The sequence below is a fragment of the Pteropus medius genome, unplaced genomic scaffold (genome assembly GCF_902729225.1).
Source record: "Pteropus medius unplaced genomic scaffold, Ma_sr-lr_union100, whole genome shotgun sequence".
Classification (NCBI taxonomy): Eukaryota; Metazoa; Chordata; class Mammalia; order Chiroptera; family Pteropodidae; genus Pteropus; species Pteropus medius.
The window spans coordinates 11,653,804-11,670,829 of NW_024347791.1; the positions used below are offsets into that span (position 1 = coordinate 11,653,804).

Sequence of the window (17,026 nt, forward strand, 5' to 3'; positions counted from 1 at the left end):
TTCTCTTCCCAGACCATCCACACTTACAGCACTTACTCCATGCAATACTCTACCAACTTATATCCTTATTCTTGTGTATTTTTAAATCCCTCCTTTATTTAATACCATGAAACATTATCATTCTATATGGTAAATGTTCCTTTAGATTAATTTTTACAAGCATTTTGATCCTTTGTTCCGTTTTCATCAACTTCCTACTATAGCCAGCGCATCCTTTAGAATTTCCTTTAGTAAGAACCTGCAGGTGGCAACCTTGCTCATGTTTTGTTATCAGAAACTGTCTTTACTCCTATCACTCTTGAAATATATTTGGTGAGTATACAATTTTAAGTTGGAAATTATTTTTCTCTCACACATTAGAGATGGTCATACAACTGGTTTCTGGCTTCCATAATTGCTGTTGAAAAGTCAGCTAAAGAAAGGTCTCATTGATGTTGCTTTGAAGGTTATGTGACTTTTGTTTTGGCTGCTTTTATAAGTTGTCTTTAGCATTCTACTGTTTCACTGTGATTTATCTAAGTGAGGATTTCATATTTATCCTGTTTGGGATAAATTTGTAGACTTCTATCTTTCATCGATTTGAAAATTCTCAGCAATTCTTCAAATATTGCTTCTTCCTCATTATCTATTTGAAACTATTATTAGCTATACATTAGACTCATTGCTTTATCCCCCACTCATTCATATTTTCAAGCTCCTTTTCTGTGCTACATACATTCTGGGTAATTTCTTCCATCCTATTTTGCAGGCATTAATTCTCTTTCAGGCCCATCTGATCTTCTGTTAAACCTGCGCATTGATTTATTCTATTTTCCATTTTCTAAGACTTCTATTTGGTTCTTTTTCAAATATGCTAAGTCAGTTTTCATAATGCTTTGTTTCTTGCATTTTTAAATTTGACTTTTTTGCAACATATTTATATGTTTTATATTATGCATGTGCTAATTCCAAAGTTGTTTTCTGGTGGCCTTTGCTGCCTTTCATTCATGGTGCTAGTCTTCCTTGTACAGTTTGTTTAAACTTTAGGCATTCACTTCCTAGGAAAAGTACTAGCTTCCTCCAAAGATTTCTTTACATCTGCCAGGCACTCCTCTGGGGCCACTAAATTAATAAGTTCCAGTACTCAGATGACTTGCATTTGGGGTGGCCTGCAACCTTGCACAAATACTGCAAGTTTGCTCTTGGCTCTCTCTTACCCTAGCAGCGCAGTCCTTAGGGGCTGGCTTTCGCCACCTCAGATGGACTCTGCTTTGTCTTCTGACTACTGTGTTCCGAAGGACAGTCAAAACCAAAACTAAAATGCACTCTCAGGCAGTTTCACTTAGATATTGGCCTTGTAAATTAATCTCTTAGGATACTGCCAATTCCTAGATACTTCTCAAAAATGATTTTATATTCTACTTAAACGTTTTAGTTTTCAGCATGAGAACTGCTCAGGGTAACATAGTCTGCCACATTACTGAAAAAGAAATCTAACATTTTTGTGAAAATTTATATTTTGTAGCATCCTTTTCTTGCTTATCAATGTCAGCAAATTTCCCATGTTATTAAAAACTTTGTAAACGTAAATTTAAATTGTTTAGTTATATGTTATCACAACTCACTTAACTTTTCTAGAATTTGGGGAAATTCTGTTATTCTAAAATTTTTAGTCTTAAAAACCAATTCTGATAACATGTATATATGAAAAACTGTCTACATTTCTGATTTTTCCCCCCCTTAGGAAAGAATCCTAGAATAGAATGGACCCAAAAAGTTATATTTAAAGTTCTTAATACATATGGCCAATTTGTTTCCAACAGTTGTATCAGATTCCCCTCAAACACTCCCCACCCATAATGCTAAAATTAAAATGCTAATTGTGCTCTCACTATAACTGTATAATCCAAACATATCCCCCACTCCAAATTTCCAGCAGGAAAATGTTATGATCACTTACATATCAGTAAGGTGATGTTTGCAGCCATAATGTATTAAGGAGTCTGTCGAAGACATATAATAGGAAGACACTACAGAAAAAAAAAAAAAATGTAAAGTATCAAATAAGCAAAGGAATCATCATGAGATAGTAAAGCAGTAGTGTGTATCAGCTTTAACTGTGTAACAAACCACAACGAAACTTAGTTAATTAAGAGAACTGCCATTTATTTAGTTTATGATTGGCAGTTTAGGCTGGGGTCATTCGTTTATCTGCAGTTGGCTGAGAGCTGGCTGGTCTAGATGGCTTCAGCTAGGCTAGTTTACTTCTGCTCCATATCTCCATATGATCTCTCATCCTTTGGTTGGCCGGTCTGAGCTTTTTCATATGCAGCTGGCTTGGTTTCCAATAGCACAGGGGAAAGTGTACAAGGTGCTGAGGCTTAGACTCCAAGTTTACATGTTACTACCCACATTCTTTTGAGAGAATCAAGGCCAGTCCAGGTTTGAAGAATTGGAAAATAGACGGAATTCTTGATGGGAGGACCTGCAAAGTCACATTGCAAAGGGCAGGGGTACCACAAACAGTAGAGAACGACATTTTTGCAATCAACCACGTGGAATTGTCAGAATTGCTGAATACTGAGAAAGACACCTCTTAAGAAATGACATTTAGGCTGAATTACAGAATTCTTAACTGGTGAACGGGGTATATGTTAATATCGTTCACTCATTGAAGAGGAAGAGTAAGTTTTATTTTAAGTGTGTCAGAAATGCCAAATAGAATTTCAGAATTCTGAAGTTCTGAAATAAGATTTAGGTTGGTGTTATAGATTTAAGAGTATAGCTAATATTTGATGTGCAAAGTAAGAACTCTGAAAAACCAGAAAAAAGTTATAGCCTAAAGGAGAGTTGGGCAGTATACAAAACAAGCAAGAGTGGGTAGAAAAGCGGTTAAGAATAGTTAATACTATTAAGCCTCACAGGAGCAAATACAAATCAATTTTTAAAGAGCTGACCTATCATGCTGTACACCTTAAGCTTCTACAGTAATATGTGTCAATTATTTCTCAATAAAACTGGGAGAAAAAAATCTGATATAAATGCAACGTATTCCTGAAAAATGATCACTTCAGAGATCTCAGAGTAAATATCCACAACTAAAAATACAAGTTGTTTTAGTAATATATTTTTAAATTCATAAACATTTTGGGATGCGAATGGGATTACCATTTAATTTTTCCACTTTAGAAATCAACTTAAGAAAAATTTGAGTGTTTTTATCTCCCTAACCATTAAGCAATAAATGAGACTCTCAAGATAACCACAAATTATTTAACTACAGACCATATAAGGGGCCATTTGTTATTAACGCTGTAGAAATGAAACTTTCAGTATAACAATGTATTTAAATAACCTTGTTGAAATTTCACATCTATCACATGATATATTTATCTGATGAAGCTAAAACTGTGAGGCTAATGCTTGAACAAGTACAGCATTAAAAACATTTATATATTAAAAAAGGTTCTGGCAAAATTCCACAAGTTTGTCTATATTAGAGCCATTCTTCCTTGTTTAATCCAAAAATCAAATCCCTTCCATTAAGTACTATTACTTCGGTAATGTAAAGTTCCATCGACTAGTGATCCTGATATATATTTCATTAACACCAGGCATTCTAAAGCTGAAGAATTAAATTTCAAAAACCAACAATAGTTAAAACAAGGGGCTCTGGACTTTAAATGCTTTGTTAAGCTCTATCGTACAGACTAAAATTTTGGTTTTCTAGACTCAGTGATACTAAATTGCCGATTAGGTTTCGTGGCTTCTTGCATCAGCTCCTGCAGCTGTCCAATTTGTTCATCACGGAAGTCATCAAGTCTTTCTGCTGGTAGGGCAGTTCCAAAACATGCTTTTTCAGTCGAGTTTTGTCTATTTTCATTAGCTTGTTGCCAGAGCACTGCTGCATAAACCTAGGAAAAAGAAAAGTTATAGATATAAAATTAAGATCTGTACTTATTTAATGTCGGCAGACTTAAAAGATTCTAATTCCACATCATTTATTTTTCTCCATCACTGAGTCTTCTGCCTTTAGTGAAAAAGATACAAAACATTCTATAGCTGTGTCTTTACTAGTCAGTGATCATTTCAAATATTTGTAGCATTTTAAGAGATTAATAGACTTTTAGCAAAGTTCTTAAACTGGAAAGCAGGGGTGAAAGTGGTCCTTGGAGAGGCTTTAGGAACATGTGTAAACCACGCAAAAATCACATGCAAATCGTATGGACATGCACACTGTTCTGAGGCCATCACTTTCATTGGATTTTTAAAAAGGGTCTTACAGTGGGTCTCAAAGTTGACTAAGTTCATCCCCCATCTTCAATTTAAAAACTAATTTGGATCACACTAGAGAAAAAATACTTTTCAAACCTTTGAACCTTCAACATTTAAAAACCATCCTTGTCAGGAAAAAATATTACATTTTTCATGCTGTGATTTTTCTCTCAATCAGCATCTTCAGCTTAATATTCCAACTTCCATTCTTTTGCACAAGTGATACTTTTTTGAAGCAACTTGACTCTGACTCTAAAAATCTTTTAATCGGGCAGGAAGTACCACTGTATTTCAGTTTGTGGGTAAGTGAATGAATTCATTAACTCTACATAATTCTGCTACTTCATCTGTGGTTTAAGATAAATTGCTTACAACTGCTGGAAACTTTAATTCCAGACATTTCAAACCTTTACCTGTGCTGGAAATATTCTTATTTTACAGATATCCATTCCATATAATAACAGTAAAAAAACTGCACACACCCTAAGTTTTATCAATCTCACTTCTAAGTATATGCCACAGGGCAAGGTTTCTTAAACCTTGCCACTGTTAACAAATCAGACAATTTAGATAATACTTTGTAGTGGGGTGCACTGTAGGATGTTTAGCAGCATCTCTGGTCTCTCTAGCCACTAGATGCCAGTAGCAACCCACCCCCACTCAGTATTGCTAATCAAAAATGTCTCCAAACATTGCCAAATGTTCCCTAGCAGGCAAAATTGTGCCAGGCTAAGAACTATTGCCTTAAAGATTTTAAAGCTGCTACTATAAATATGTAAAAGAAAATATGGTCATAATGAATGCATAGATGAAAAATCTCACCTGAGAAACTCTAAGAATCAAATGCAGGCTCTAGAACTCTAAAATTCAATATCCAGAATTTAAAACAAAATTCACCGAATGGGCTTAATAGCCTATTAAAGTTAAAAGAAGACAGGTTCAATAAGGACATGGTTCCATAGTGTAGCAGTTAGCACATCTGCTTTACATGCAGAAGGTCCTGGGTTTGCACCCCAGTGGAGCCACGGTCCATGGTCTACGGCCATGCCACCCTGAACAAGCCCAATATTTGATCTCGTAAGCTAACAGAGTCGGGCCTGGTTAGTACTTGGATGGAAGACCACCTAGGAAGACCACCTGCTGTAGGCATAAATAATAATTTTTAAAAAAATTATCAGATAATTAAAAATTATCCAATCTGAAAAACTATTAAAACTGAACTTAAAACAATGATTTGCGGTACAATGTCAAAACGTCTACCATTGGTTTTAATAAAATCCCAGAAGAGAATGAGGCAGAAAAAAAATTTGAAAACTGAGTATCTAAAAAATAAAAGTACATGTTCAAAAAGCTTAGCAAGCTCCAAGCAAGATAAATACAAAATGAGGCCATGCCGAGGCATATCAGTAAAATTATTGAAAAAGGCCAATAAAGGGAAAATCTCAAGAAATTTATAAACAGTATGAACATTTGTAGTATAGATTTAAAAATAGAAAATATATATTTATTATTTACAAATATAAATATGTAAATACATGCCAAATATATAAAAATAAGCACGGAAATACACCTACCAAAATCAGGATACTAATTACTTCTAAGGACAAGGAAGGGAAGAAAGACTTGGATAAGGTTTTAGCTGTATTTTTACCATTTTACTTACTTTTTAAAAGACTGTTAAATGTGGGTAGTGTATACATAAGCCTTTTACAACATTTCATTTTTCTTATATTTTTAAAATTTACATAATTTTACACTTATAAATTTATGTATAATTTCAGAATATTTCATTAGGGTATAATATGAAATATTTACGGTAACAATCTAATGCTTCTCATAAACTCTTTTGTTTCTTGAGGAAACTAGAAATACATTTCACACAGAAGTGTGAGAAGATTCCAGTTCAAGATGGCAACATAGGAGGCGACTGAGCTCCCCTCTTCCCACAGACACACTGAATCTACAACTACATATGGAACAATTCCCTCTGAAAGAAATCTAGAAACTAGCTGAGTAACTCCTACATATTGGGCAAATGAGAAAAAAAAAAAAAACAACTGCCATCAAAACAGGTAAGAAAAATTGAGAGTCTTGCCATAAACCCCAACCTGGCAACATACAACCAGAAGGAACTCACAGCTCCCGACTTCTCCCTGAGAGAGAAAGCCCCAAAACATCTAACTCTTAAAGCCAGCAGGGCTTGCATCCATGAGACCCACAAGGATATAGTGAAGTAAGAAATAGTTTTTAACAGGTTTGTATGAATTCACTGTGGCTATTCCCCCAGGGCCCAGAACAGATAGATAGCAGACTGAAACACCTTTTAATTCTATGAAAAGTGACCCATTTGCAGCTCTTAAAAGCTACAGCTTGAGGAGCAGGCTTCTAATTTAACACAGATCCAGGGGCTAACTGCAATGCAGAGACCAGAGAGGCTGGCAACTGCCATCCTGGCACTCTCTCACGGCCCCACCACAGGTCACCAGTGTCTCTGTGCATGAAGCTTGTGCACGTCTGGTGCCATGCCTTTTGTAGCTGCTGCCATGAGGACACATCTCTGGGTATGCTTGGCTCTAGTAACCAGTCGGCTTGTGTTCACAGGTTCAACAGGATAGTAGCAAAAAAGGAAATAGTTCTTAACTGGCTATCACACCAGGACTTAGTACAGAGGGAGTAGACAGAAATGCCTGTTTCCCCTATCTTTCTCTGACAAGAGATATTTGTATACTTCAAAGACTGCTGCGTGAGGGTCCTGGTTCCAATCAGCCTGCATCTAGGTACTAAGATCCTCTACTTTGGGATACTGATATGTCTTGCACACCCTCCACTACTGGAAGTCACTAAGACAAAAAAGGCTGCTTAGACAAAGATTTGAGAGAAACAATTTTATGACAGGGTTGAATGATAAGGTTCATCACCTACACAAGGCCACTCCTTCAATAATGGAAGAAGTAACTGATTAGTACATAAAACCAACAAAAGGAATCAAAGAAAATGAAAAACAGCAATACATTACAAACAAAAACAAGATAAATCCCAAGAAAAACCTTAATGGAATGGAGATCAGTCATTCACCTGATAGAGTTCAAAATAATTATCATAAAGATGCTCACTAAGGTCAGGAGAACGATTCATGAACAAAATGAGAATTTCAACGGAGAGAAAATATAAGAAAATGCCACACACTGAAAAAACACAAAAACTAAACTGAATAACACAGAGGGGTCAACAGCAGACAGAAGGATCAGCAAACTCAAAGACAGTACAGTGAAATTCATCCAATCAGAAGAGCAAAAAGGAAGAAGAGTGAAGATCGCTTAATGGACTAACAGGACAACATCGTGCAGATCACTATGTGCATAACAGGGGTCCCAGAAGCCGAAGAGAGACATAAGGGGGAGAAAATTTATATGAAGAAATAATGGCTGAAAACGTCCCTAACATGGGGAAGAAAACAGACATGCAGATCTAGGAAGTCCAGAGAGTTACAAATAAGATAAATCCAAGGAGACACAGATGCATTATAATTAACATGTCAAAAGTTAAAGACAAGGAGAGAATCTTAAAAACAACAAGAGAAAAAACTTGTTATATACAAGGGAATGCCCATAAAACTACAGATTTTTCAGCAGCAACTTTATAGGCGAGAGAGGAATAGCACAATATACTCAGTGTAAAAAAAAATTTACCAACTAAAAATACTCTACCTGGCTAAGCTGTCCTTCAGAATTGAAGGAGAGAGATAAAGGTTTCCAGACAAGCAAAAATTGAAGTTCACCACTACTAGACCAGCCTTACAAGAAATGTTAATGGGACTTCACGCTGAAACATAAGGATATGAATTAGTAACAGAAAAACATATGAAAGTACAAATCTTACTGATAAAGGTAAATAGTTAAATTTAGGATACTCTAATGTAAAGGTGGTGAGTAAATCACTTATAAATCTAGCATGAAGGTTAAAATGTGAAAGTATTAAAATTTGTTAAGGGATACACAAGGTAAAAGGTGTAATTGTGAAATCAAAATCAAAACATGGGGTATTTATAAAGTTGCAGAGCTTCAGTATGTGTTCAGTGTTGGGCTGTTATCGGCTTAAAATAGACTGAAATAAACATTTTCTATAAGCTTCATGGTAACCACAAAACAAAAACCCATAATAGAGTCACGAAAGAAGAGAAGGGAATCTAAACATACCACTACAGAAAATCATCAAATTACAAAGGAAGTGAGCAAAGAAAGGAACTAATTAAAAAACAAAACAATTAAGATGGCAATAGTAAGTCCATATCTATCAATAATTACTTTAAATCAACTAAATTCTTGAGTTAGAAGACACAATGAATGCATTAAAAAACAACCTCCCAACTACACGCTGCCTTCAAGAGACTCACTTCAGCTTTAAGAACACACATGAAAGTAAAGGGATAAAAAAAGATATTCCATTCAAACGGAAACCAAAAGAAAGCTGGAGTAGTTATACTTACATCAAATAAAACAGACTCTAAGACAAAGACTAATAAGAGATAAAGGGTGTCATTATATAAGATAGAGATCAATCCAGTAGGAAGAAATGACGTTTATAAGTATTTATGCAGCCAACATCGGGCACCTACACATTGTTAAACAAGTTTCACAATTTCCTCACCAAAAGAACAGGATTTTATATTGATACTTTAGCACATGCTTGTGAACCTGGTAAAATTTACTTCATGAAACATTAAATTACCATTTGTATTTATGGAGTGAATCACTGAGTTTGTGCTACCTGCACCACAGGCTAGCATCAGAGTGAAATAAAATTCCTTACATACCTGGCTTGTATGGTTAAGACTGATTGGTTCTTATAAACAAATCTGGTTCATAGTTTAACAGCAACAAGAACAGAATTGGCAAGGAGAAGAGAATAGGATTTGAACGTGATAGTAACAGAGTCGTAGAAAGCTAAGAGTCAAGAAAATCTATGGATTTCAGAAAGTTGAGACCCTAAATATGAGTAACAGGAATATCAGAACAGAAAAGCTCCTGAAGCTATTCATATCTTAAATACATATATATAGAAAGAAAAGGATTGGTCAAATTAACTATGGTACACCTACACTATAAAATAGTATGCAACAGTTAAAAAGAAAAAAGTCAAATATGTAGTGACATAAAAAGGCTCCCCAAAGCAGGTGAAAAAAGCAACTTGCAGATTATATAAATACAATGCCACTTGTACACATTTTTAAAATATGTACAAAATATGCACACACACACACACGCAGAGAAGCTGAAAGGATGCCGATAAAAGTTTTGGGGGCAGTCTTTCCTATTTTGTTCTGAATATCTCACCTCTGCACTGTTTTTATCTCATAATAAATGTTTAATATTTAAGTAACTAAATGGAAGAGAAAGCAAGAATAAGGAGGCTTACAGGGGAAATTTTGAAATGGAGAAAGTTATAGGTCTGGATTTTCATGATCTGCCCTATCAGTAGAGTCCAAATCAACTTACCTATTGTAATTAATTGGCCATAGAGATTAACAAAAGAAAATGTAAATTCTCGTTACTTTGTTTAATAACAAATCTATTATTTTACCTTCTTTAGTCTTTAAAACAATATTGCAACTAAATAACCCAAAAGTAGAAACATATTTGGTTCTGTAAGAAATCATGATATATGAAAATCTAAACTGTCAAACTATAAAAACTGTTTCACAAAAAAGGTATTCATATTTACAAAAGCATTTATCATAGGCCTCCCTTTAAAAGTGAAACCAAATGATTTAAGAAGCCTATATTCTTTTGAACTACAGAAATTACATTAAATTCCCTCAACGAGATAGGCATATATGGTACTGCCAAGCCCATAATTTCCTGGAAGGCTAAAATGACAGTAATTTTTCAGATTTTTGGCAAATTATTTGTACTCCTTCGATATAAACTCCCCAAAGAGAAGGACAACTACTAGAAGGAAAAAGTCATTATTAAATTATTGTAGGATTAGCAATATTGAACCAACAAATTTAAGTTTCGAGTATTTAGTCAAGTATTCCCTAGAGAACTGATTAAAAATGCCATGCCTCCTTGAGGAACAAACACGAAAATACCCGCCCCCTCTATAAGAAACCTTAAAGTTACCTGAATTACAATAACTAAATTCAAAGACACCTAAGGGATTTGAAACACAGCTGCCCAAGTCATTAATACAGAAAAAAAAGATTATGTTGGTAATAACTTTGATTTCTTGGCTCTCTCTGTCCAAATTTTATGGTTTTCAAATCATTAATGATTATCCATTTTTTATAGCACAAAAAAATTATCAATAACCTGTGGTATTTCCTAACCCCCAAACTTATAATGCTTCACACTGATTCACAGAAAAACAAGAAGAGAAAGTAGCACTAGTGTCACCGATAATAACTATGTCTCAGGTGGTCATGAAGCTGGGCCTCTCTGGAATCAAGTTCCCCAGTTTGTCTGCCCAAGGCAGTGAACCAGACTCGGGACTCACCTGTGACTCCAGGGATGAGCTAAAGAGATGTTAGTTGCTACTTATAGCAGGGCCAAAAAAAAAAAAGTCTAAAAACAAGAACATAGGACAGCATGGAAGGTTCTTGGTTAGGGAAGCAGTATTATAAAAGATCTCAAAGCACACACTTAAGAAAACAATACTATAACCAGAAATCTCCATTTTTAAAAGGAAGATTCCAACTTGCCTCACAGAAGAGCCACTCTTCTTTCTGATTTTTCACTTTTATTTCATTAAATGCTTACTCTAGTTGTCAATTATCTAACCGCTAAAAGGATTTAACAAAAATAAAATCTGCGAAAGAAAAATAAGGTCTTTATGATTTCTCTTTGGGAGAAAACATACATCCAAATGTGAAAAGAAATGTATGGCCAACTCAGTAAGATGTGAAAAAATGAGGAAAAAACTATTCGAAAAGAGGCAAAATGATCTGCATATAATATATATAACAAGAAAATTTAAAGATTGACTAAAAACATTAGAATTAGTAAGGGCGCTCAGTAAAATTAGTACCAAAATAGCAATATCACACACACACACCCCAAAAGTAACTTAAATGGTGACATATACCCAGATTCACAGATTCAATGCAATCGCAATCAAAATTCCAACAGGGTTTTTGTGAAAACTGACATGTTGATTCTAAACATATAAAAAATCAATGGAACTAGAATATTCAAAACAGTTTTGAGAAAGAAGAATAAAGACGGATTTACACTACCTGATTTCAAAGTTTACTATAAAGCTACAATAATCCAGATAGTATGGGATTGGCAAAAACAGACACACAGAATAACAGAACAGAAAACCCAGAAACAGCCCCACAGCCAAATGATTATTTATAAAGGTACAAAAGCAATTTAATGAAAAAACATCTTTTCAACGAAATGTGGTGGAATAACTTCACATTCACATGCAAAAAAGTAAAACTCAATTCATATCTCACACTATATACAAAAATTAACTCAAAATAGATCATATACCCAAATGTTAAAAAATTATAAAACTTCCAGAAAAAAAAACAGGTAAACATTTTTGTGAACTTGTCATGCAAAAATTCTTATATGTATAACACTGAAAACAATTCATGTACGAAAAAATTGATAAACTGGATTTAATAAAAATTTAAGAAACTACTTTTCTAAGGATACTTAGAAAAATGAAAAGGCAAGCCACAAACTGGGTGAATATATTTGTAATACAAGTATCTGACAAAGGACTTTTACCTAAGGTATATAAAGAATTCTTATAACTCAATAATAAAGAGGTAAACTCAATAATAAATTTTAAAAAAGGAGACTGGGCAAAGGATTTGAACAGATACTTTGCCAAAAATATAAGGATCACAATATGCACATGGAAAGATTCTCACATCGCTGGTTATTAAGGAAATACAAATTAAAACTACATTGAGCTATAACTACACAACCACTAGAATGGCTAAAATTAAAAGGACTAAGTATATATACTGGGACTAACCATACTAAGTTTTGGCAAGAACGTAGAGCAATCAAATTCTCAAACACTGCTGGTGACAACATAAATTGGTACAACTCTAGAAAACAGTTACATAGTTTTTCTTAAAATATGAAAGAAATAACCCAGCTATTTCAATCTTAGGTTTATATCTAAGAGAATAAAAGTATAAGTCCACATAAAGACCAATACACATATGCTCACGAAAGCTTTGTAATAACCAAGACTGGAAACAAATTGTTCAATAAGGTAAATGGATAAACAAATTTGGTATGCCCATATGATGTACTACTACTTAGCTACAACATTGCTGAATTCCAAAAATAACTATGCTGAGTGAAAGCAGCCAGAAAAAATAAGTACTTACTGTAAAATACTGTTTATATAAAATTCTAGAAAATGTACACTGATCTACAGTGACAAAAAACACTCATGTTGCCCTGGTCCCAGGGAGGAAGAAAGAGTACAATAAAGAGAACAGAATACAGTGAGGCACAATGAAACATTTTAGAGTGATGGATATTTTGTTAGCAATAGTAGTGATGGTTTCATGGGTGTACACTTAGGTCAAAATTCATCCAAGTATATAATTCATCTGATTAATATGGGCAATTACTTGTACATCAATAATACCACAGTAAAGCCGTTATGTTTAAAGAAAAAAAAAACTAACCAACTCCCTCCTTACCTTCTCCTTACTCAAAGCCTGCTGCAGGGAAGGGTCCAGGAAATTAGCAAGGAAATAAAATTAACTATAATAGCTAAAAATGGTAAGGGTATAGTGAGATAAGAATGCATATACAACTGATCTAATAATTCAAAGGAAACAAAGTTTATGTAGCTGATACACTATTATGACAAAAGTCAAAAAGCATTTTTAAATATCCTTTGTTTCACCAAATACTTTGGCATTAAATTTTTAAGCATAAAAAACTAGTTTCAGCTTAATTCACAAGAAAATAGGGGGAAAGCTGACTTTTAGAATTACAGTAATGTACAGAATTCAACACTATACTTTGATTTTTCTGTTTGATAAGATTTTTCTCCCAGTTATCTCATTTAGACAAGGGGGCAAGGGGATATCGCAAAAACATTCAAGAAATAAACTGATACATTTTTATAATTAGTTTTTCTCTCTTTTTCACTTTACAGACATGTCTTTGGTAAATTAAAAGCTGAATAAATGCTATACATTTTTCTAAAACTTAATTTTTTGCATTTACCAACAGAGGACTTTTTTTAACGATCTGTTCATCTATAATGCAGCATAATTCTATATTTAAAAAAAGAAATAATTATACAAACTAAGTTAATAACATGATGCATTTGAATTATACTTTGATATAATCTTTTTAGAAATCTTCAAGAGCAGTATATTTTCTAACTAATTACTAATTTATATTCTGTAACAGTCTATGATTCTCAGACACTCTCCAAAGCAATCTATTAAAAGATCAAGTGAGTTACAATGTCAAATTAAATAACATATTTTAAAAATCACATATGAAATTGATAATAATTTTACATTTCAATTTGTGGTCATGTGCCATGATCCAATGTAAGCTATTATTATGTTAAATACTACTTTGTTTCTGAAAAACAAATTTTAACAGAAAATTAAAATATACTATGTCTTAAAAGTTATTTTCTGCATTTAAACATTATTCTAATGAACCAAGTAAGAGAGTGTAGCATTATCATTACCACGATAGTACAAAAGTTACTCAGAAACTAAATATCTATAACTGAACCAAAATGCAAAAATAACTCAGTCATCAAAGGAGACTATATGCTTAAGCATATAAAAAATGAATATTCATACATTTAAAAAGAAATAATAGGAAGAGGGAACAAAATTCAGTTTATAGAGCAACAGAATAAAAGAAAGTAAAAGGCATGAGGAAAACACAAAGCCAAAGTGTAATTCCATACTCAATGCACTCTTTAATGGCCTCGGCATCGTAAATTACAGAATGTTGTAAAATGTTAACAAGCATTTCAAGTGAGAGAGTGCCTGGATGAGTTAAAGGAGTATTTTGATCCTCGAAACATGACTGTTAGTAGAGAAAGGTACATCACTACAAAAGTTTAGTCATAAAAAACCTCATACATTGCTCTGAGTATGCTGAACAAATAACTTTCCGACATGCATTTAGTTCTTCAAATTGCAAGGATAGTGACTCGTATCTCTACTACTCTACATGATCCTTCAACATCCGGCCTCTGCTTCTGTCACCAGCCTCATTACAAACCACCCATAAGTTAGCATAATAAATTCCACACTCATTCACGCATCAACACAGGCTTTTATTCCCTCTGTGGCGAATGTCCTTATTCACTTCATGGCATAAGATTTCAAAACTCAGCTCAAATGTCACTTTTTTCTCCATGACACCTGCACCCCTGCCCGCAAGTTTGCCTCTGGTGCTTCCCCTGCACTCTGTACACATTTCTTACAGCACACATTTTATGGCAGGTTATTTATGCTATTGTGTTATGTTAGACTCTGAAGGCAAAGACCTGCAGGCAAAGGAACATGCCTAAACACTCACATGTCTTCAAAGTCTAGCATTACCAAGCTTTAACATATATTTACTGAAGAGAAAAAGGGAGAGGAAAGGGAATAAAATGTGTAATGTACAATCTGCTGGCCAACCAAAACCCATGTTCTCAGTTCACCTGACAAATTTTGTTTCACAAGGGAAACTGCCAATTTAGCACTGCAGTCTGTATATTACCTCTTACATTTCACAAAAACAGAACTTGACAAGTTCTAATGGATGGCCTTGTAATCTAAACATCAGAATACAGACCTTGATTTATCCCCATAAAATGAAGGTACTCAGCAAAGATTAATACAAACATGATTATCTGAGGGTGTGTTTTATATTTCTCCTCACTCTTTTACAAAATCTCCCCCAAGATCAATGTTTTAATAAAAAAATATTGTTAAAAAGGCAGCAAGGTAACCTTAATCCCATACTTGAAAGTCCAGTATTACTTTTCAAATAAAATACTTTAAAAATACACTAATGGAATACTAAATAGTAACCAAAATGAAAACAAATAAGCAACAAAAGTAGAAAAAATTCTTTCAGATATCCTCATGTAAAGTCAAGAAATTTATTTTGCCACAATATAAACAGAAGTTTAATCCAGTCTCTTAAAAATTCAACCTAAAAGCAGTTCTAAGGTTATCCATGCCTTTCTCTTTTCCTTCCTCTGTATCCATGTAAAACCTGCATTACTAGAAATGATAGTAGCTGTAGTAATTTATCACATCAATTTCCTTTAGCTTTTTGTTTGTTTAAAGTATAAAATGTAGCTATCTTCTATATGTGTAAACTTTCTCAAGTGATGGTAACTCGAAAGCCTGCTTAATAAAAACCATTGTTTTCAGAGGATGATTCTCATGGAAATAATCTTTGATTTTCAGCCAGCTACAGTTTCATCTTTCAAAAAGTGAGGAACTTTATTTATCAAAGAACTCCAAGCTATTATTTTCTGTTAGAGTTTCTTCATAGCCATGATACATCTTTTTAAACTATGTTCACTAATACATCTATTTTGCCATCTTTCCTATAGTTTAAGTTCACTCTATAATTATTTATGATAATATGTTGCTTCAGCATGTAGCAAGTTATAAAAAATTATGTTAGTTTGTCCTCTATCCCCAAATTAGTAGATTGGTTTCACTCCTAAACTTCACCCTTAGTTATTCGCTGTGATAACTCTAACAAATCATCAAGATAACTAGTAGCATAACTGTCATAGCTTTATAAAAGAACGATGAATCGACACACTTTTAGTTTAGTTTTCAGATAATTATTACCTTGCTGCAATACATTCAGAAACAATGATGTTATTATTCAGTCATTCTCTTATGTTATTAACCACAATGATGTCCTATTTCCTGCTGGATCAAATTGAAATTCTATCAATCAACCCCAAGTAGTCTAAAATTATTTTCAATTTAAATTTAATAGGTAGCCCCTATTCCACAATTATACAACCAACTTTTTAAAATTTATATATCACAGCCACTAGACCTAAAGTTATTACTTGTCAGGAAAGACGTTTTATTCCCACAATAGACAATGAACAATCAATGAATGAAGTAAATACAAATCTCCTTTCTCATTAGATCCATATCTCTGTATCTGCTTTATCCTGCCTCTAGACTTCTACTCCAGCTATTCTCTCTGCCTAAAATGCCCTCTTTTTTCTTGTTTATCAGTCTAAAACCTTATAGGGAAGATAGGGAGACTAAGATTGAAACTATAGCTATAAAACATTTTTATACTTTAAGATTCACATTTTAAAAAAACAACAATCCTAGACAGCAAACTAAGTTAATATCAATGATACTTTACAAATAGTAAATCAATTTATTCAATTCTATTTATTTGCATACTAGAAATTTTTACACTTTCCCTTTTTTGTCCTTCAACCAGATGCTTAAAATTTTATTTTGCTTTGTTAAAGGTTATGCACATACGAAAAAGTCATTCTGTGTATGTGTAAGACCTATCAGCTGAATGTTTGATCATATGAATTAAGACTTAAGAATTAAAAGATTGCCTCTAGGAAGCAAAAATGCAAGAATGGGGAGGGATGGGGAGGGATATTTTTTATTATGTTTTGGTACTGCTTGACTTTTGAAACTATGTACACTTAAAACTTCGAAAAAAATTAAAAGAATGTCTGATGATTATGTGTCTGGCAGGTAGAGCAGGTGTTCCTGAATTAGACTTTATTCCCTAACTGCTTCTTAGATTTCCAA

General features: G+C 33.6%; 1 protein-coding gene across 3 annotated transcripts in view; it reads right to left on the bottom strand.

The window, feature by feature from the left end:
• Nucleotides 1–2,124: 2,124 nt before the first annotated feature.
• The window catches only part of SDHAF3 (succinate dehydrogenase complex assembly factor 3), a 47,648-nt gene continuing 32,746 nt past the window's right edge, over nucleotides 2,125–17,026 (bottom strand). For 2 of the 3 annotated variants that reach the window (XM_039878035.1, XM_039878034.1), the window contains exon 2: nucleotides 2,125–3,893. In XM_039878035.1, coding sequence (XP_039733969.1) covers nucleotides 3,690–3,893 — 204 coding nt within the window. In that variant the 3' untranslated portion in view covers nucleotides 2,125–3,689. The remainder of the gene's footprint in view (nucleotides 3,894–17,026) is intronic. The other variant, XR_005656171.1, reaches the window with a different exon arrangement.